Source organism: Bacillus rossius, chromosome 2 (genome assembly GCF_032445375.1).
Source record: "Bacillus rossius redtenbacheri isolate Brsri chromosome 2, Brsri_v3, whole genome shotgun sequence".
NCBI classification, from domain to species: Eukaryota; Metazoa; Arthropoda; class Insecta; order Phasmatodea; family Bacillidae; genus Bacillus; species Bacillus rossius.
Genome location: NC_086331.1, coordinates 117,983,764 through 118,005,936, shown reverse-complemented (window position 1 = coordinate 118,005,936; position 22,173 = coordinate 117,983,764). Strand labels below are relative to the sequence as shown.

The 22,173-nt window shown below is 35.2% G+C and overlaps 1 protein-coding gene across 3 annotated transcripts in view; it reads left to right on the top strand.

Annotated features, from left to right (window-relative positions):
• The window catches only part of LOC134529683 (uncharacterized), a 236,620-nt gene that overhangs the window by 130,381 nt on the left and 84,066 nt on the right, over positions 1-22,173 (top strand). Inside the window, exon 6 of one of the 3 annotated variants that reach the window (XM_063364036.1) lies at positions 19,130-19,654. The exons of 1 other annotated variant lie outside the window; for it this stretch is intronic. In XM_063364036.1, coding sequence (XP_063220106.1) covers positions 19,130-19,654 — 525 coding nt within the window. The remainder of the gene's footprint in view (positions 1-19,129; positions 19,655-22,173) is intronic. One more of the 3 variants, XM_063364037.1, reaches the window with a different exon arrangement.

Here is a 22,173-nt window from a genome sequence, read left to right as displayed (position 1 = left end):
CATAAAAATCACTCAAATACCACCAATGTAAAAATTACAAGTCGAAAAATTATGCATGAGTTCAAGTATGGAGGTGATCTCATCCATATCAGTATAGGCTCCTACACAAAAAGAAACAATTAAATGTATCACCCCGGCCACCAAATCATTTAGACCATCCCAAGACACATATAGGCCTAATATCTCTTATGCTGCCATTATTCTGAAAATCACAAGATTCTTTGTTTTTAACACCAGCTACATAGTCATTATCCTCATCATCTTCTCTGATATCATCGACACAGCCATCATCATGATCAACATACTCATCCAGATTACTGTCATATTTCGTAATCTTAGGTGTCGAAGCTTCTTCTTTGTATTGAAACATTCTTTATAAGTGTCCATCAATTCTCCAAGTTCGAAGGCTCCGGAGAAATGGGCTGAAACATATTCTCACTATTCACAATAATGATACTTCCACCATCTTCGGTCTTCCTTAAACCTTCAACATCCTTAATTTCAAGTTCTTTGTCGAGATCAGAAGAGCTACGAACATTCATCCCAAGGAATAACATTCATCAGTGAGCATAACTTTACAAGTCTTACAATGTATTTTTAAGCTCTCTCTTAGAACAAAGTACCTGTCACACCGATCAAAACTTAACATTTTATATAGTTGGTTTTTGACATCATTCCTTCTCAATGTAAAACCCCTGTCACAATAACAACACCAGTGACCTTTCCATGACGTTAATAGCACCGATCCAGAATCCATATTAGTTTCTACGACAAATGTCAGAAGCAACCTGAAAGTTAAACTCAAACACTAAACTTAAATAGAACATTAAAATAAACTATCAGCGAGAGTTAATTCCGAATTTTAAATAATACATGGTTAAGTAGTTCCGCTTCTCACCAACATATTTTGCAACATGCCGATTTAAAGTAATTAATTATTTATTTCTAATGAAGTAAACCTTATACAAAGTACACAATATTAGTTAAGTAAACATAAATGTTACCCACATATGACTACAAATGTAGTCAATTCGGCAGCAAATGTAACCAATTTTCTCCATCTGTCTACAAATGCAACCCTGCAGCCTATGTATTCCGATCTTCACCCCACTTCGTTTCAGAGTATGATGGGTGCATTCATACTGTTTATAAAGCTATGTTATTATGTAGCATGCAGGATGTAAACTTGGTGTTCGCAAGAGAAGTAAGGATTTGATAGGTCTCAAGGGAAAGAAAATCAAATTTGTGTTGTCCTCGTAACAAGCTACATTTTGCTTATATGTAACAAAATAGTGAATTTTAATCAAGTGTCATCGTTATTTTCATTTGTTTAAACTAACTGAAATTCTCAGCACATAACCAGTCACATGTAGAAATAATCTGTCAATGGTGGATTATTACCACAGAATTCACTGAAAAATGCTATGTGAGAATCAATTTTATTTCTAAATAAGGTCACATTCGCCAGTTCTAAGAGTGAACATTATGGAGGATGTATACTTGGTGTTCGCAAGAGAAGTAAGGATTCGATAGGTATCAAGAGAAAATCATCAAATTATTGTCAGGATAAAAAAAAAAACTCACGAAAAAAAAAATTCTGACACAGTAAAGTTGAAGCAAACTTAGAAATCCATCGAAATATCACGTGAAAAAATAGGAGCACTCAGAGAAAACCATCAGGGAGAAGATGTCGTTTATAAACATCATATATTATCAATTATTATCAATGGAATGTGTTTCCAGATTTTCTTGAGTCATATATCTTTTATTAAGTTTTATTTTTTGTATTGGTCTTGGAATATATTGAGAGATATCCGTTTGTATTGTCAATTCCTGACACCAAATAAGAAATTTCCGCATTTTAATCAGGTGGTACTTGAATAAAAATATCCATTACTCATTCGTTAAATAGGCTAAATACAGCCGAGAAACACTCGTTTGTAACATGATTCTCTTCCCCCTTGAGGTCTGGTTAAACAAGGCTGGTTAATGTTTAGAATTGTGTGTCTATAAAAGCAAGGGAGTGAAATGGTAGCAAAATATTAGACGACTATAATGATCACGAGAAATGTGAAGATGATGATTCTAATAGTACTATCCCAGGTCTTGTTAATTATTTGGATTTAAAAGTTAACGAAGAAAGTAGCATTTTCATGGGTAGTTGAAAAAATTTTTACACCAAGTTCTAGTCGCCTCCATGAAATTGAGAGCACTTTAGAACAGCCTTAGCTGAAAATGTCGAAGACTGCTATGATTCACCTGAAGCTTACAAGAACTAAGTCTATGATTAAGAACTTGAAGCTCACAAGATCGAATACTGTGATAAAGTGTTGAGACCAAAATTATGGAAACGACTTATTAAACTAAATTATTCAGATTAGGCTTATGATGGTCAGTGGGTTGATTACAATTTTAATGGCTTTGAGGCTGGTATTAAAAACGGAACTTTAGAGGTCTTAAAAGTATTAGTAATGAAAATTTACCTAAGATGTTAGAAGCCGAAGATATTTATTATGCCACATGGAAATATTCTAACCTATTGGTAGATAGGTTAAGACTTCTACTTGCCTCGCAAAAATGAAGAAAATTTACCCAATACCAAACAAATATGGTCTATACTTCGTGAAATAAGAAATGCATGCTACATACAATAATAACTTGTTTTGTCTGCATGTGTATAAAAGTGAAAAACAAAATTGGATAAAAAAGTTTGTTTTATTTATTGTGATCTAATTTCTAGCTGAGGTTGGGTTCTCGTAGTACAACTTCTAACTTAAAGATGTAAAATTCGTAATAAATGACTAACAAAATGGAGAGTCATAATAACGTCTTTCCGTCAATTGTGTCGGGTACGTGCTACATTGTAACTAAAATCATTTGGAGCCAAATGTGGTTGGAGGCATTGTAGCCGGCTTGAGCTGGATCCTATCGTTTCCTTTAGTATTTTAGTTAATGTATCCTAGATATCGTATCCTACTGAGTTGAATGTTTTATCCAAATGTGTGCCCGTTTCATTGAATGTGTGTTGTCAAGCCTGTAGCCAGGGCTGAATATGTAATGGTTCAAAACCCCTTGGTCTTGTAGGAAGCATAAAATACATATTTCAGGGATATTTCTGCTCTACAGTAGGCTTTAAATTTGCTGAGTTGGTATTTTTATACCCAGATTTTTTTCTATGTGTTTGATGTATCCTTGTAGCCTCGTGGTCTTGTAGCCTGGTAGTATTGTAGACTCGTAGCCGATTGGAACCTTGTAGCTTGTAGCTTTGTAGCCAAGAAGTCTTCTAGCCTTGTTCGAAATAAATAATTCAACTATGTTCACCGAGATAAAGGATGGGTGGATGATTAATTTATTCCTGCTCTAAAGGAAGTCATGTGAAGGGAATTCGCAGCAAAACGGAGTTACATGTGAATTTATAAGTTACAGAAAATACAGAAAAACTGGCATGGTGCCTGTTAATGTAAAAGATAACTCACTCCTGGAAACTGTTTATTTTGATGCAAATAAACTAGGTGTGATAAAACTTAGAGCTAAAATGGAATATTTTGTATGTATTTATAAATGGTTGACATAAATATTCCGTGATGTTACTACTTGGAAGATTTACGAGGTTCGGTGATACGTGGCGGATTCTATGGGGAATAAATTCAGCCTACCAAGTACCCAAGCGATTATTAAATAGAAAAATTGATAGATTAGAAAGATGATGCCTTGTTTGTGAAGTGGCTAGGATTCGATAAATGTGAAAATCAGTTGGATAAAATCTACTGATGCCATATAAATTTTAATGTTTTGAAATGTTGTAAATTTTTATATCAATAAATGCAAGTCTAAAATAAATAAAAAATGTATTTATTCATGTGTTGTTTGAAACTTTTCACTAGTTACCAGAGGTCGGAATGTTCGTCGAAGGTGCTTAAAATGGCATTAGGACGCTGGGGACGCGTGGCGACAGGTCTAAATGACGCAGCTATTTGGGGCGTGGATGGATCAGGGTGAGGGGGAGGGGGTAGGTCTGCTGACGTCAAAGGCCGTGCGTCAGTGAAGTGTGTTCTTGGCACGCACGAACAGGACTGCAATAGAAAGGGTAGAGGGGTGGGGACAGTTGAACAATTGCAGCCTTAAGATGTATCATTCGTAGTTATCAACAGAGCTAGTAAGATGTGTCGGGCCACCTATGAGAAGATTGTTGAGGATGAGTTCTATGCGTGCTGTCAGGAGGCTAGCGGACGGGAAGAAGCTCTTGCGATGGATGAAGACGAAGAGTCCAGGGAAGACATCGCAGATGTACCTGTGAACACCTCCAGTCTGACTGTGGAGGATATTGCTGCTGTGAAGGGGGAATATTAGGCGCTTATTCCTCAATTATCGACTTTGGAGCTGTGTGGTGCTTGTATAGTTGTGTGGGCAAAGTATTTGATGCTAGTATGGAAAGTACTGCGGAGCGGGGTGTTGTGAAGAGGGTCGGTAACGCCTTCTGAACGGTACCTATTCTGTTAACAAGGGGGAGAAGATGGTGCGAAGGATTGTGTGTTTTTTTTTATTAAATAGTGTTAAATATTTTTTTGATATTTTATTTACTTCGACTTCTTGCCACGACTAAAAAAAATACTATTTTCATTTGATATGAAGTGCAACTCGTAGTGGCAGTAGGTAATGGCTTTGCTCGTAGCGACAGTAGGTAATGGCTGAGGTGAGTGTTGTAACTCCATCATATGGTACAAATGTGAATCGGTATTTTTGTTTGTAGCATAATATTCCCGTGAACGATTAAAGCTACTTGTGTTTTTTCTTTCATTAAAAATTTTAAGGGTAGTTGGGGGGGGGGGGGGGTGGATATATACGCAAACATTAAAATATCTGCTTCCATGCAGCTTTTAAACACAAGTACGCAAACACGGACTCTGAAAAATTTCTGGTTCGCTAATATGGAATAATAAATTTATATTTTTTAAAATTATAATTACTTTAACTATCGCATCCGCAGCAATGAAATAATAACATATATGTTAGTTAAAACCTGCAAATGATTATGCCTTTAAGATTAAATGGTTGTCACAACAACAAAATGACTGAGGATTTTATGGTCTATAAGGATCATAACAACATTGGTACGGGATAGAAAGTCGGCCTTACATACACTAAGGTGCTTTAGGATGGTGATGACATCATCGGATGAAATCAATATGGCGGAATCCAGGATGGCTGCCTCCAGCAGACGATAATGGTTTAGATTATTGTTTTTATAATAAATTTATTTTAAAGATGGTGGTGTTACGAAAAATTGCGACAGGGATGAGTGGGGTGTTCGATGATGTAATCGTAATGTAGAAGAGTGGGGCACTCGATGATGTAAAAGTAATGTATAGGAGTGTGGTGCTAGATAATTGTAACATTTAATTAAAATTAAATTATTAATTTTTATTTTTTTAAATTAAAATCGGATAATAAATAAGGATTTTCAAGATGGCGGACATGACGTCATAATAAGGTGGAATGTTCTAGAAAACAAAATGGTCGTCGGGGTCAAAGGTTAAAGACAAATCAAAGATGGCGGCCGGAAGTGACGTAACCCAAGATGGCGGCCGGAAGTGACGTAATCCAAGATTGCCGCAGGAAGTGACGTAAACCAAGATGGCGGCCGGAAGTGACCTAATACAAGATGGCCACCGGAAGTGATGTAATCCAAGATGGCCGCCGGAAGTGACGTAATCCAAGATGGCCGCCGGAAGTGACGTAATCCAAGATGGCGGCCGGAAGTGACGTAATCCAAGATGGCGGCCGCGGATCCCCGGATCCCCAGCCATCAGCCGATGCACCAGGACATACTATATATACCTACTATTATCAGACCATAGCTAAGCCGGCCATAGAACAATGCAAGGAGGTCTTCCACGGTTCGCCTTTGGTTCGAACTCAGTAACTGTAGAAAACAAGCCGAGTGTAATGGCCAGCGTTCTGACAGTAGCAACGGTAAATGTCTGCACCATGGAGATGGCATATAAATAAGGCGTGTTACACAATCTAGCTTACACTCACGCCATAGATTTTATTTTCCTACAAGAATTAGATTCCACACTTCTATCAGTGCAATGTTTATACAAATGTTAGCAACCAAAGAAGAGGTACAGCAATCATTTCACGGAATGGATATCAGCTCATAAATATTAGAACAGATTCTTCAGAACAGATCATATCGTGAACACTAGTCATGCCTTCATCACCACCTGAAAATGACTTAATGTAACTAGCTTTATTTTTGAATGCGTATGCTCTTTCGGACACACAAACCAGGACAAACGTTTATAGACACGAAATTGTACCTTTCTTTGAAGGTTACCGGAACAAGATAATATCTGTTGGTGATTTTAATTGTGTTTGTAACCATATTGACCACCATGGCAGAGCATATCCGACTAACACATCATTACAAGAATGTCACAGCCATGCAAATTGAAAATGATTTTGATATGATACAAGTCCGTTGGCCCTATTTTACATTCCATGGCCATGCTTTCATTACGAGTTTAGACCGTTATAATTGTTAAAAAATAATCGCAATTCAGTTAGAAGCTATTCCATGCCTATTAGCAGCCTTTACAGATCATTCCCTCGTCCTATGCACTCTATCCTATCCCACACTAAACCCAATTCGCAGACGAAACTACTGGCGCCTGCAGACAAGATTACTGGGACAAGAGGAAGTGAATACGGAGTTCCAACAACTATGGACTACGTGGACTAGGCTAGAACTACGATACGCCGATGTAGCGGAATGGCGGGAACACGGTGTAGAAATGGGTACTTGGCGTCTCACATGTGTGAGAGGAGCAAGCCTCAATCCTGTACTTACACGAGAGCGGCTCTACGAGGTCTCGACAGTGACATACGTCAGGGGAAAAGAGCAGAGGCTCAAGGAAAAAATAATGACCTGTGCCAATTGTAGTTAATTACATGGCACCAATATTTTTTTTTTAATGAGTTACGTTTTTACAATGTTTTAGTACTAAGGGGATTTACTTTTATTTTTTGATCGAATTTTAATACTTCAAGATTCTTCGATTTGTTTTTTCTCCAGACCACCATATTTGTAAATCTCTCCCTCAGCCACCACAGGCACTTCTGTCACACGCACGGTGATACACGCGTATCGCGCTCAGCCAGCCCATGCGTCTCTTCTTCATCACATGGCCTGCTGCGCGGGTCTTAGACTAGCGCGCCTTGCAGCGCCCGGATCACACATCCCGTCTTGAGTTGCAATTCGACGTATCGCCGTTTCTTGCGGTGACAGCATGCCACTGTAGCATTTTCTCGCCGCGACAGTGGCATTTTCCCCCCTCCTCTTCCCCGTGGTGAACCCTAACTTAGTCCACCTCCGCGTGCAAAGTTAGTCCCCACGTGGGACCATGTTGTATTATTCCGCCAGTCACTATCCCCCTTCTCTTGATCCTCCAGGTTTGCTCTTCTGGAGCCCCCCTTGCCCCCCTTGCCATCTTGTGCCAAGAGCTACGAACTACCGCCCCTCTTTCTTGGGCCCTTCAGGGAACACTGAGATAACTATGCGCTGTTATAGCTCACGGGAGGCATTTTGTCTTCGGGCAGGCCATCCTAACACTTCGTTAGTGATTTTCTCTACATAAAATTCAGTGATGTCATCTCATATACAGGATGTAGTCAGTGAGAGATATTTATTCTATATTTTTCTTTAATCTATTAAAATGTAGTGATATATGGCTTATAATTATTTTTTTTACCTGCATTGTTCGTCAGATTTATCTGATCATCTCTGTTTTAGTCATAACTTGATTTCGAACTACCCACATAATTTAGTAAGTGGACACAATATTATTCTAAACGCGTCCATAAAAGATTATGTTTCCTCACTTTCGGTCCAGTATTTTTTTTGTTTATCATGCTGCATGGCTTGTCTATGCAGTGAGTCCAAAAGTACCGCATTGGACTTCAGTGCCTTTCTGCTCTACGTCGGCTTATTCTCCTTCCAATTTTCCAGCTTCCAATGAATGATTTGAGGATGAAAGCAGAGACAAAATTCATTGCTTCGCAACCTGTCTCCAGTCGTAGCGGCTGGCGTGCCATCCGCTGACTCAGATAAGGACTGTCTTTATTCTTATTTTCATAGTTAAGATGTAACTCACGACTTCGGGTAAGAATACAAGACTTTATATCATTGATATTTATGTCCATTTACATTTAAAATGTTTGTGAAGAAGGCCTATTATTAAAAACATATTTGTCAACATTAGCCTTTCTACAGAAAGTTGTAGATTCCTTAAAACCAAAAAGTAAGAAACGTAGTATGTTTTCTTTTATTTAAACTACCTTTCAATGCATATTTTTATTCCTGATAGTAAAACGATCCAGTATGGACTGTGGTGTCAGTTACATTTAAATGATATAATAATGTTTTATTGAATTAAATATGGCCCGGGTCCCAAACCTCTCTTGTATAATTTCTAATCAATATAAATGAGTATTAGAAGGCCTAGTATGCATCCACATATCGAACTAGAATATGTTGTGGGAATAATGAAGGGACCAAGGTTACAGACTATTCTTGGAAAATGTATGGAAAAATGGCTGCAATTTCTTTAAAAAAAATAGTACCTTAAAACATGAGAGGCTCAGCATACATCCCTTGGCGAATGAACAAAAAATGAAAACTAAAAGTCCGATTGGTGCATTAAAATCGTAGACGGCACTACTAAGTGAGACACAACAGCAATCGCGACTGCCTCTCGTATACCCTATATGGACCTGTACTCGGAGCACCAGGTAAACACTGACGCCGGATGTCTTTCATACAAAGTATCACAGCTCGTCTGAGCAACAATGCGCGAAATATCCTGTAGACTGAGATTACGACGAGGAAATCACAAAAATTGTCCACAGTGAACCATAAACAAAATCACCGGGAAAGGATGGGATCACGTAAGAATTTATTGTACCGACAAATTTGGCCAATAATAAAAAAAACTATTTTTGTGAAATGGTTAGTACAATGATTCACTGAAGATATCTTTGCAAATCCCAAACAAACGGTGTTCTCGTTTAAATTCCGAAGAAAAATAAACCGGAAAAAATTGTGGCTTGTAGACACATTATTCTGGTTTGCACTGACTATAAAATCATAGCACACACATCTCACATGGAATAAAATTGATCTTGTCCAAAATAGTTGGGCCCGAAGAATATTGCGCAGTTCCGAAAATATCTATTATACAGGATATCGCAATACTACGTAATAAACAGCTGCTTGCTAATTCTGCTCCTGGACCAGTTGCGTACCTAAAAATTAACCACGAAAAATCTTTTGATAGAGTAAATTGGGGCTTTCTGGACAGACTTCTGTCTCACGCAGGCTTTACACAAAATATGTTAAACATACTCCACACATTGCGAAATCGCTTCACGACATATATATATATATATATATATATATATTAATTGGTAACAATGCAAAGATTAATTTCCAATCGTCCGTGAGACAAAGACAAAGATGTATTTTGTCCATTGCACTGTTTGTAATATAAATAGAACCACTGATCCGATCACTCCATACGATGCTAACGGGAATACGCATTCAAGACCATCGGATTACATACAGTATCTATGCAGATGATGTCACTTGCATAATACAGTGAGAAGGAGGAATCAACACTACAGAAAACATGCTCACCATCTTTTTAGCCTTGCCTATACAGCCCAAGTTAACCCAGTTTGAATCAAAGCTATTAGACCACAAGATGGCACCATCTGTAGTGTGTCAGGTGAGACCCTACACCAGTATGGAAACACTCAGCCCCCTAAGGATCACTTTTTTTTTTACAAAATACAGGCCAGGTGGACCAGTTTAATTGAGACTCAGTAGTTTAAAATATCAAAGGAAGCCTTGTAGGAGCACAAATTCGGAATGTAAAATATTATAGAGCGAATTCATCTCATTTAGTATGTACATGTGTACATGATCTGAGCTATGGTATGTAGCACAGCTTATTCTCATGACACATGGAACAGAAGCACAAATCTGGCAATATGTAGGCTGGTTCTTATGACATGAACTTCTATTTCGAACCAGTAGAGAACCGTTCACACAAAAACCTGAACATAGTGGATTAGTTGTGACAATAAACTTAAAGCCAAAGCCTTGTTTGAGATGTTAAACGATTACTGACCGAAGACGAAGACATCGCAGTATTCCATCATACAGCGTGGACATCCGACAGGTTTCTTCCACATAACTTTGTATTAGCAGTACAAGATTTGCGAAGGAATGTAAGTGAATTGCCCGACGAGGAGTGTGTATCTACCTGGTCGTTATATAACAAATATAGTCAAACAGGCAATACTACTCCCAGAGTACAGAACAAATAGAAATACTTTAACTGGACGCATAAATGGAAGAACATAGCGGAAGTCGAACTATCGAGAAATCTCCGAACGTCGGCATATGCATTCATAAACGATCTCCTGCCAAATTTAGAAGACGTCTAATTTCCCTGAACAATAATGATCGTTGTGAAATCTGTGGACATTGTGAGACAACTCTTCACCGAGTCATTAATTGTGTATATTCTCAACCTCTTTGGGTTTTGTGTAGAAGACGTGTTGCAAGACAACTGTCGTTGTCCCTATCCATGACGTTAATGTAAATAAAACATGCTTTCTTGATTTTTCGTGTTCCCCACCGTCGAACGGATATTTATAGTCCGGCTAATAATGAACTTGATTATATTTACCTCCCACTCACAATAATAGCTTTTTTAGGACGCGAATTTTTAAATAAAACTTCGTAGTGCACGATTGTCTATGGTGTGAAACAAAACTCTTCACCCAAAGTTTAGCCATTACTAAGTTTTCTTTTGAACTTTCAATAAAACTCTATAATTTTAATGCCCTTGTAAATGTAAAATGTGAAAAGAAGAAAAAGTGGTTTTGGACATACGCACTTGACTCTCTCTCCACAAATGTCCCATTGTACGTGTTCAATTTGGCAGCTGCCTAAATCTATTTGTCAATAAACACTTAACACAAAAAAATTGACGAAGTATGCGGTCTATGAACTTAGAGATTTTAGGTTCGAATCCCGTCCCTGATAAGAATTTTTCCTATTTATTATATGACTTATTTATTGTATTTTAACTTTAGTTTAAAAAAATTATATATTTACTTTTTATTTGCTTAACTAATGTAATAATTATTTTAATACATATCTCAGTCTGTATGTTTGGTTATTTTCACTAGGTAGTCTTACTAAATTTATTTTTTTACTTATAAAATAATTAAACTAATTAACACAAATCGAAGTTATTGTTTAGGTATATGTGAATATACGTATGTATATAAATACACATAAAGAAGAATTTATGTTTGTTCCTCTGCATTTTTTAATATTCAAACTGACAGTTTTATTCCGAGCTTGCTGAAATTGCGCACACTTGATCTTCAAAACAAGAGGAATATCACTGCCTACATAATACGACTAGAAACCACACCATTCCAATTTCCCGCCCCTTAAAGTGGAATTTTTCGAACTTCTTTATGAAATTGTGCACAACTGACCTTCAAAATAAGAATGTTATTACCGTCTATATTTGATTTAGGAAAAAATTAGGAATATCTCTGTCTACATGACATTTCGCTAACACCACACCATCCCTCTTCCCCACCTCATAGAGCAGAAATGTGGTACTTCTGGATGAAATTGTGCCCAACTGACAAATAAATTACTGACTACGTCTCTTTCGAAAAAAAAAGAGAGGAGGATATCTATCCACGTGAGATTTCTAAAATCCACCCTATCCCACTTTCCCACCCCTTATAATAGAATTTTGTTACTTCTTGGTGAAATTTTGCACACTCGACTTCCAAAATAAGAAAATTTTCGGTCTGCATCTGATTTTGAAGGGGAAAAAACTCCTATCCTATATCCGCCCATTATTTAAATTTTCTGAAATAAAATTATACATTTTTATATTTGAGTTAGACCTATTCTCTAAAGGTAAGAAGTATTCTTACCCTGCGTAAAGCCCCTGCAATACAAAGTAGCCTACTTAAGCCTGGGTATAAATACAGATAATAAATATATCCATTCTGTTACAAAAGTTATTTATCCAAATTTTCAATTTTTTTAGCTACTTTTATAATAGTTAAACTTATTATATTAGAATTAAGTATAACTTCTAATACGCGTTCACTAACACCCCCTCCTTTTTTTTCTAAAATGTGTGGCTTTTCAATTGTATTTGTCCCATGGGAAGGCATATTAAATCATGGCATAAATACATCCTTACCATTTAACTTTTTTCTACTGCATTCCGAGACATTCATACAGACACGAAAAAAGGTTAAAATGTATGAAATTATAACAAAACTAAGACGTAGGCTTAAGTGTTCCAATAATTGTCATTAAATATTTAAAACTTTAAATGGTTTATACGTGTGAGAATATTTTTTAAAAACATCTGCCTGATGCAGACTGCTGTTGGTGGGTTGTTGGCAACTACTGATGTTTTGGATGGTACTTACAAAGAGGGTCTTTGCAGTTTAATAATAAATCAGGCAAATTTGAATATTCTTCATAACTCTCTTTTTTAGCCTTCAGAAAAATAACGTACTTAATTGGTTTTCGAAGTGAAGCCCAACCTTCGTGATTCACTTAGGAGTTCGGCTTTTATACTAGTTCGATTAGATCGTCTCAAAAAATGTAATCCACGTCCTTGCTTTATTTATTCATCTTCCTCGAGTCGTGAGCAAATTTTGAGTATCAGTTGAGGTACAGTTTTGCCGTTATAATGATTTATGTTCTCATAAAATAGTTGAAGCTCACTCTTAAGTTTCATGATATTTTTGAATGTAGTATTGACAGAAATTCCCGCGCTTATTTTTCGTGGAATTAATTTGTAAACTTTGTAAAGAAATAAGTTTTTATAGTCAAACAAAATTTCGCACTTAATTTGTGTATGTATTTTTTTACAATCTCTGAATAAAAGGCTTCAAAATAAATGATAAATATGCAATAAAAGCAGGTACTGCATATAATCACATTCTTTTTTTTGCATGTGCAAAAGTTAATTATCACCTAGTCTTCAACCGATTCTTTTTCGAGGGGTGTTTTTACTGCCTCATTTCTTGTTTATTTTAAATGTGGTTTGTTTTCCGATTCCATTTTACTTTCTTCACTATAAATTGTTTTGAACTTTCTGAGTTAACAGTTTCTGATTTAAAAAAAAAAATGTATTAAGTTTTCGAAAGCATTTTTCAGTAGGACACATCCAAATAAAGAAATATATATGTATTTTAAAAGGATGTGTAGCACATAAAGCTGCATTAATATTTGCAATTAAAATGTAATATTTTTATTTATTGTAAAAATAACAAGCCTGTTTCTTCGAAGTGTTAAGTACTTGCTTGATATTCATCTAAAAACACGATCTAACCTATACAGCATTGTAGGTTGACATTTTTATTTAACACCTGTATTTCTGCAATATGTTATAATATTGTTCTAATATAAGCTAAAGTTATCCGTCAGCTTTTACACCAGCTATCAGTGAAGTATTCAAGAATCCAATTTCTCAGTAAGCATTTTATTTTTATCATAGAAAGAGGTAGCTGATAAGGGTAACAGGACTTTCAGTATTTGCTAACTAAAGTCGAAAATCCAAACCATAGATTGACTCAGCTTTGGTAACATAAACTCGGTTCACATCGTAAGATGTGTATTCGGTAAAAGTACTGAGCGGATGGATACAACTCGCACTAAATTATTGCCAAACCCTCTAATTATGTTTAAAGTTTGCTTTACTTTTTATTGACAACGTGGCCGTTAGAGACAGGAAATCTTAATGACAAACAGGAATAAATGGACCATGGTTGGGAACCATTACAGAGTTTGGCTGGTATGTTCTTGAGAAAAAAATATAACACACGTTACGTAAACAAAACTCACGTCTTCTGTACTGGTTAAGCTACTTGCTAAGGTGAGTCATGTCACAGGTGAACGAGCAACGGTTTTACTGACATGATTTAAAACAAGGGCGTGCGAAGCAATTTGTTAGAATGGGTGGTACGTCTATATTGCACCGATATTTTGCTATTCTTGATTGCAACATGAAACTAAAGTTAAGTTCATTTGAAGAATTTTCCATAAAATATTAGTTTACGGTTTAACTAACTAATGGTGCTTCAAAACATCAGTTTTAAAATAAAGTTACCAGGCACGCGACGAACAGAATGAATTTTGGTGTGTCTCGCGTGTGGATTTTATTAAAGTCGTGGTAAAATGCGTCCTCCTAGCTCATAAAAGAAGCCATGAACTACTTTATGCTTAAACTTTCCTGTAAAGTCGGTTTACGGACGATAAATTTACGTGATAACGTCATATGAAAACATTGATGAAAAATTGCATACTTTTCAATTTACAAATATTATTTACAGTTTTTGCAAATTTAATTCAAATAATTTGTTTAAATATAATCACGAACAATTAGTTAAAAAGCCCGCCCTAACCTGTTTGATATTATCGAAGATTTTCTCGCACGGTGGTTGGCCAGTTCTTGCACGTTCGGCTCAGGCAAAACGTGACAATGACTCATGCTTTTTCTTGCGTGCAGCCGGCGTTCATCGATTTATAAGGACGTTATCACGTCAAAAAAAAAAGTCACACGTGCAGTAAAGTTTTCTGCGCGATTCCACAGACTGTCGCTAGGTAATGGTAGAGTGAGGTTGTTCAAGACTCTCGATATGTGCAGGTCGGTAGGTTCGTTGGTCGCTCGTTGGTCGCTCGTTGGACTCTTGCAGCGCACAGGCATGGTCTCTGCTCTTCACTCGCCTTGTCACGTGACTGCCTGTCCGCCCCTCCGTGAAGGGACACGTGCAAGGGATGCGCACACGCTTGAAGCCGTTGCGTGAAATTTAAATACAAAAAGAGGCCCAAAAGCTTTGTAAGCAAATAATCTTAAAATTCATAACATCTTTAAAAGACAGATAATAAGTTAAATCTCACTTGCAAAAAATGCCGAACAAAACTGCTTTCAATCTTCAATTGCTTTTGTTTCATTTCCAGTATGAAGTTATGATACATGCTCTTTATCTTGTATACTGATTGGTCCTGTGAAGGTATGTCTACAAAAGTAATGTTCCAAATTGTATCTGCGGACTCTGATCTCTAATTGGTCCCCGTGAACCTCTGACACCATGGATTTTGTGGATATTTATCAGAATCTCCGTGGTTCAAATACATTGGTCAAATTTATCTTTTTGTCTTAATCTGAAGAAGAAGAAGAAGAAGAAGAAGAAGAAGAAAAAGAAGAAGAATACTCATACTCATGATATTTGCGGTTTCCAGTTCTATTTTTTTTAATTGTGCTTTTAAACAGAAAATAATTGTTTGTGTGATATGAAGCCAAAAAGACCAAGACGAAATTTTCATCGGTGCATGGTTAACGCATGAAAAAAAAACTAAACAATAGAAAAAATAACTTATTTTGGCACTCCATGTTTACTGTTGACTTGTGGCTACTTTAGAAATCATTATATTCGGACATGGCAATTGTAAATAGGGCAGTTATGCTTGCAACGATGTGACGTCATTCACATTATGACAAGGACATGGAACTCCCACAGATGCGGACTGTGGTAGATGGGCCTTGATTAAACCACTGGTGCTCTGTTCACAAAGCAAATGTAACATACAAGAGTAAAGCACAGAATGTCATATTACAAAACTATTTTATACATGTGGAATATGAAGTGTTTATTAATTAATTTAAAAGCAATACTTATGTTAAATTCTGAAATTTGTGAGAACTTAGCAAACACAATTAAACATTTCTGTATCATTGAAATAATTTTTAATGATATTTTATACAAACTGAAAAATTTTAAACAAAATGTATGTTGATAGAGATAAATTTTAGGAAATTTTATTGCAAAAAATATCTCCCAATAAACCTTTAAAATATTTAAAATGTATCAATGTTGTTACTGTACCTTAATTTAAAGTTTGGAGTGTGTTTATTCAAAAAATTACTATTCATAAAATATACTTAAATTTAACATTAGTGTTATGTAGGATATATATAAGGCTTTTCACATGCCTGACTTATACTATCAAATATTGATTCACTTTTGTAAGTAGTATTTTAAGGAGTTTAATGTTCACCTCAGAATGTTGGATCTGGACATAAATTAACTGGTAGCTGACCAATTTAAATGTACACAAATATACTAATTTACTCTAGTAGTTTGAGGGACTTTAGCATTGAAAATCAAGCATTCTTAACGAGGTACACAACAACATATCATAAAGGAAGTTAGCATTTTCTTAAGGTACTCATACATTTTTCCTCACTTCCTCTAGCAGTTTTCCTGTTTGTTGATGATACAAAAAGCAAAAAGCCCATAGTGTATGAAGAATTTCTTCTACTTTTACTCAATAGTTGTTTTAAATAGCTGACACCACGTAATGTTTGTGTTAATGATCATGTTGAGTTTCCACCTCCCCTTTTCGTTTCTTAGGCCTGGCAATCTTGACAATATCTCTACAGTACAATAACCAACGTCTACAATAACCAACATTATTTACAATGTAATCAACTGCTATGCAGTTCCAGCACATATTTAAGAAAATTAAAGAACATTTTTTAGGTGCTTTTTAATATACAGAATGCTAAATTTCATTTTATGATGCCAGTTTTTTCCCGGACATTATGTGGCCAATGCATGTGATTGGCCAACATACATCAGTGTGTTACAAATATAAATTTTTTTAATCATTTTTATTCGCTCGATGCGATGGCGTATTTGTAGCATATACTATTAGGAAGTATCTTTCATTTATGAACTTTGGTCGTTCGTTATTGATTTTCGCACTTCCTTTACACAGCTTTTGAAGAAATTCTGATGTAGGGTTGGCGCTCATCAGTTTGAATGTTTGGCATGGTGGACGGCGCATGTAGCCAAACCAGAGCACGAACCTCCCTTGCTGATATCAGGGTGTGCTATGTCTCTAGCACTTCACAGCGTTTGCTGTCACAACCTACAGGTCAACCCCATTCCCCTGCCTTTCATTGATTTATAGGCTGCCTATAGCCCAGTGCTAAGGACAGCATTTCACTACATCAAATTTAGCTTCAAATTATATAACATTTTTACAAGATTAAATTTCGTGAATTACATGGTATCACATGTATAGGACACAATAAAGTTTTTTTGTTAAAAAAATTGAAAGTTAAGGTTCCTTGAAAGTTTTTTTATTTTTATTTTGGACAAGTTTTTGCTTTCTTGAATTGAATTATCCATGTATGTGTTAGAATAACTGTAGTTTTTTTTTTTTGGGGGGGGGGGATATGAAATGAAACCCAAGCACATGTTTATAATTTTTTTGAAATACGTCTAATACGTATTTTGCTAAAGATGAAGTAAATGGTAACACAGAAATGAGAACTACAACAAACAAATTTGTTTAGCAAAAAGAATATAGTGTAGTTTATTTTCCTTGTGACAAAAATAAATAAAGAAAAGAACATTATTTTTCACACAAATACTAATTTTGTAAGCATGCCACTAAAATAATATTTTTAAATTTTCACTGGAGCCCTTGAGTGAATTACGCTTTGATTCGTTCCAAATTAAATCGTTTGAATTAATATGATTAGTTTCAAATAACTGAATACAGATAATTATCTTAGTTTGCTTAAAGGCTTTACTGTGTTAATTCAACAGAATAATTTAAACTAAGAATTACTCCCGCTGTTTGGAGCTTCCCTGCATCCAATTTATCTGCAGTGAGCAGCAATTTTTCCAGTGAGAACAGAGCAAAAAAAATTGCGGCTTCCTACCAACAGTTACGTAAGTAGTCGAAAGCCTTAAACGCATGAGTAAAATAGGCTTACATGGAACTGTTGACTGATCTCACATTAAACTTAGAATATTCGCCCAAGATAGACAGAACAATGAAATGCAGCGTAGTAAAAAATGTTGTCCTGGAAGAAATGCAAACACCACTGTTGAAATTCACCATGGGCACTTTAGTTCTCAAGTAGTTAGTTATTTTTTATACTATCCATAGGTTTGTCACCAAATCCTTCTAGTCGAGAAAAGATAACTTATCTTTAGTCAACGTTTCCAACTAGTAGGATTTAAAGTATCAGTCAATCATGGATTGTAGTTTACTGGAATGACATACATTTTCCATTGAAATTTATTCTTTGAAATTGGTTTTAAAAGCAAAATTCAAAACACGTATTTAGATTCAATATAATTGCAACCAAATTAAATTACTAAGTTTGGACAGAAAAAATAATTATTCGGATAACGTTATTGTGGATTCTGAATTATTTTTTGTTTACTACGTATTATTACAATTTTTTTTTAACTTTTAAAATATATTTCAAATGTTTTTTAATGCGTACACATGGTACAATTTTCGACAGTTGGTGAAAATTACTGACACAGAAAAAGCATGCATTTAAAGCCTAACCTTTTCCCTGACGTATCAATACTGCGGTAGAATTCTACTCTGGAAAAATAAATATCGCAGTATTGAAACAAACTATAGATTCTTAGTAAAGAAACCTAGTGTGGTTGATGTTCAGTAATTTCACATAAATCGTACTAAAAGTGGATTATGTTTTAAATCATTTGACGTTCCATTTAATGCTGTTCTTTAAACAAAGTTTTGTAATCTATCCTAAAATCCTTGACAGTAAATTATTTCCAGCAGAATAATTTTTATTTATTTGCTTGATATATTTTCAAATGTTCTGTTTGAATTAATTTTTTAAAATATAATTTCAAAATCTATAGATGTAGGTGAGTGTTGAGTATGGAATTTTATTTAACGTAACTACGCCAGAAATAAACACTTGATTTAGCATTTTCTGTTATTATAGCTTTATAATTATAAACTAACATTTGTACTGGCCTTATTTGACTGTTCAGAAAAGTCAATCTCTTGTTTATTTAGGACAGTTTTCTCAAATGGAACGACTATTGATTTAAAAGTTAGTACTTAAAAAAACTAGATCTACTCTACTGCACTGCATGTTTGTTTGTGCCACGTGAAGCACCGCACTGATTGTTTCTTTTCCTGCTGTTTTCATTTCAGACGTTCTACCAGCCTACCTTGATTTATCTGGCACAGATTCTGCACTCTATCCATATGACCCAGAGCAAGAAAATTTCCGGGAATTTTGGTTTCCCCCAGCAACCAGCTTATACCCTTACTTTCTGTTTCCCTCACACGACCTGCGCCCTCGCCTTCCGCACTCACCTCACTACCCTCACTACCCTGGCACGATAAATGGCACTCAACTGCCCGTAGAAGAAACACTCAACACTTCACTAGAATACGATGATCCAAATGGCAAAATGAATTCTACATATTCGGGGTCAATTTCAGTTAAGGTGATATCCATGGAAAAACCTTCGTTTAACACCATCGAGTCTCAGTTAGAGAACCCGCTTGTTGGCATCAACGACAACTATAAAGGCAGCGGCCACCTTAAGTATGCACAAAAGAATAACCATCATGGGATGAAGTCTTACGTAAATGACAGCTTTACTGATGAAGACGAAGCCGTGCGACGAGTTAACATTTACTACCCGACCAGGATCTCGAAGATACAGTCAAGTATGTATATGAAAACGATAGACAGTATTTCTTTTCTGCTTACGTAGTAGCTTAAACACTGAACTGGTATTATATTTGAAAAAAAAAAAATGGAACATCAGTAGAGCTTTAATTATTTTTTTATGTGCAGTGTGTCTGTTAGTATACACAGATCAATGTTTTTTTATCACAGTAAAATACCAGTCCAGTAATGCACATATCCTTATTCCCACTCAGCACGCCATATGATGTTGTGTTAGAATTTTCATCCTGTAATGTGTATTGCAATACTGAATGTCAAGGCTGCACGCGAATGCTTGGAATGCATTGGACACAAAGCACTTTTGCTTTAATAACTTGTTTAGTGTTAAAGCTGTAACTTTCACACGCTTATTTGATTTAACTTGTTTATTTCAACTGAACTGTCTTTTGTACCCTGTAAAGGAATCGTCAAATTTCTTGCATCTAATCACTGCCAGAAGCCAATTGCTGAAAATTTGTTAACGAAATTCTTTAATGAAATTAGAAAAAAATCACTTCTGTATGGATAGGTGATTTTCACTTATTTATGTCCAACAACGTAAAATACATTTAATTTTAAAATTAATCCATAAATTCTAAAAATAATTAAAACATAAATGGAAAAAACGTTCGTGTAAACCAGACTCTAATACTGACACTCTTAGAATAATGTACAATTACTTAAATTACGTTACTTTTTTTTGAGTAAATAGTTGCATTATAAGAATATTTAACACCATTCCTTGTTGTTCAATCAAGATTCAAGATTTAAGATTATGCTGTTTCCATTTATAAACAGTTTGTTTCCCTTATAAGCATGAAATTACATTTAATATAAAATTCATTCACCATTGACATACGGTTTTTTTTTAATGTGTATAACAGGAGTTTAGGTAGAAATGATTTTCTGGTACCTTAACATACAATAATAAAATATTTATTTAAACATAAAAATGTAATTACAAAAATTACTATATCGAAAAGATTAATTTTTATCACCTTTTATTCATTGATTATTTACAGGTACGTTCCAATTAAAGTGATTTATGGGGTTTATTTGCATTACTCGTAAATCTCTTTTAAATCAGTATACTTACTAAAGAGTAAGGTACTACTTTCACTCATTTAATAAACAAATGTATGAGATTACTAATAACATTACATAAATTAATCTACCTTTCAAATATTCAAGAGTTTATCGTACGAGATTTAATCCTTTATATAGGTATATTATTAAAATTACAAAAATAAGCCACAAATTAAAACTATAAATAAATATTATATTTTATACTCGATGAAACATTATTAAGTTTTTATACTAAAAATAAAATATTTGCCTAAAAACCCTACGAAGATTAAGACATGAACTCTTTCATGTTAAGTCATTTATGTATTATGTAACTTTACAGTATGGTTTTCTGCAGTTTTTTATAATATATAATTTCTTAGTGGTCCAATTTGTTTAAAATAATTCACTTGCTAATATTAAGTAATAATTTATGTCCAATTATCCTTATCCTATCCAATTGCCTATCCCAATCTGTTTTGACATTTATTCGGCACAAGAGAATATGAATTTTTCACAAGGAGCTTATGAAACAACTCGCACATGGGGGCAAATTGTAAGTGAATATTGTGTTAAAATTAAGCACGATTATTTATTCTCTCAATGCTTTTATTTGCTTGCAAATTTTTCTCTTATCCTACTTTATAAAACTGTTTACAACTTACATTTTTTCACTGCATTATCAGTGTTTTGTTGGCTTTATTTATGTGTCATATGAGCTTTTTCATGTTCAATGCTGTCATTTTAAATCTTGAATTATATAATAATTTTAGTATTTTTTGTGTGTATATATATATATATATATATGAAAAAATCTGTCACTTATAAAACAGTTGTCTTAAACGAAATTCAACTTGGATTTTAGAATTATCTGTCCCTGAGTCAACTAGTATTGAACATACGAGTGGCTGCTAGGAGTCGAGGTCAATAGCATGTGTAACTTACTATTAAAATAACTGGATAATGTACTTCTTGAAAAGAGATTATAATGCATTTAGATATAAACTCAACTTCAAATACTGGTAAGTATGTCCATTATTCAAGTGAAACCGGCAAACGTATACAAAAATCTGAAATCTTTCAAATCTGAGTATGGTAACCTTTAAAGTTTTGATAAATTTAACACCCGGGGTTACGCCATTTCTCAGCCCGACGTGACCCATAAGTCATTGCCTACTCTTTGCATATTTGAACATTCCTCCTGTGTGTGTGAGTGTGTGTGTGAGTGTGTGTGTGCGTGTGAGTGTGTGCGTAGGTGTGTGTGTGTGTGTGTGCGTAGGTGTGTGTGCGTGTGTGTGCGTGTGCGTGCGTGCGTGCGCGTGCGCGCGCGCGCGCGCGTTTCGACAGTTTTACAAGTGTGTTTCTTGTTGCTGTGTATTTTTTTTAGGGTTTATGTATTACAATAATATTAATTGGTTTATTTTTGATGCGTCATCACGACAAATGTCTGGAC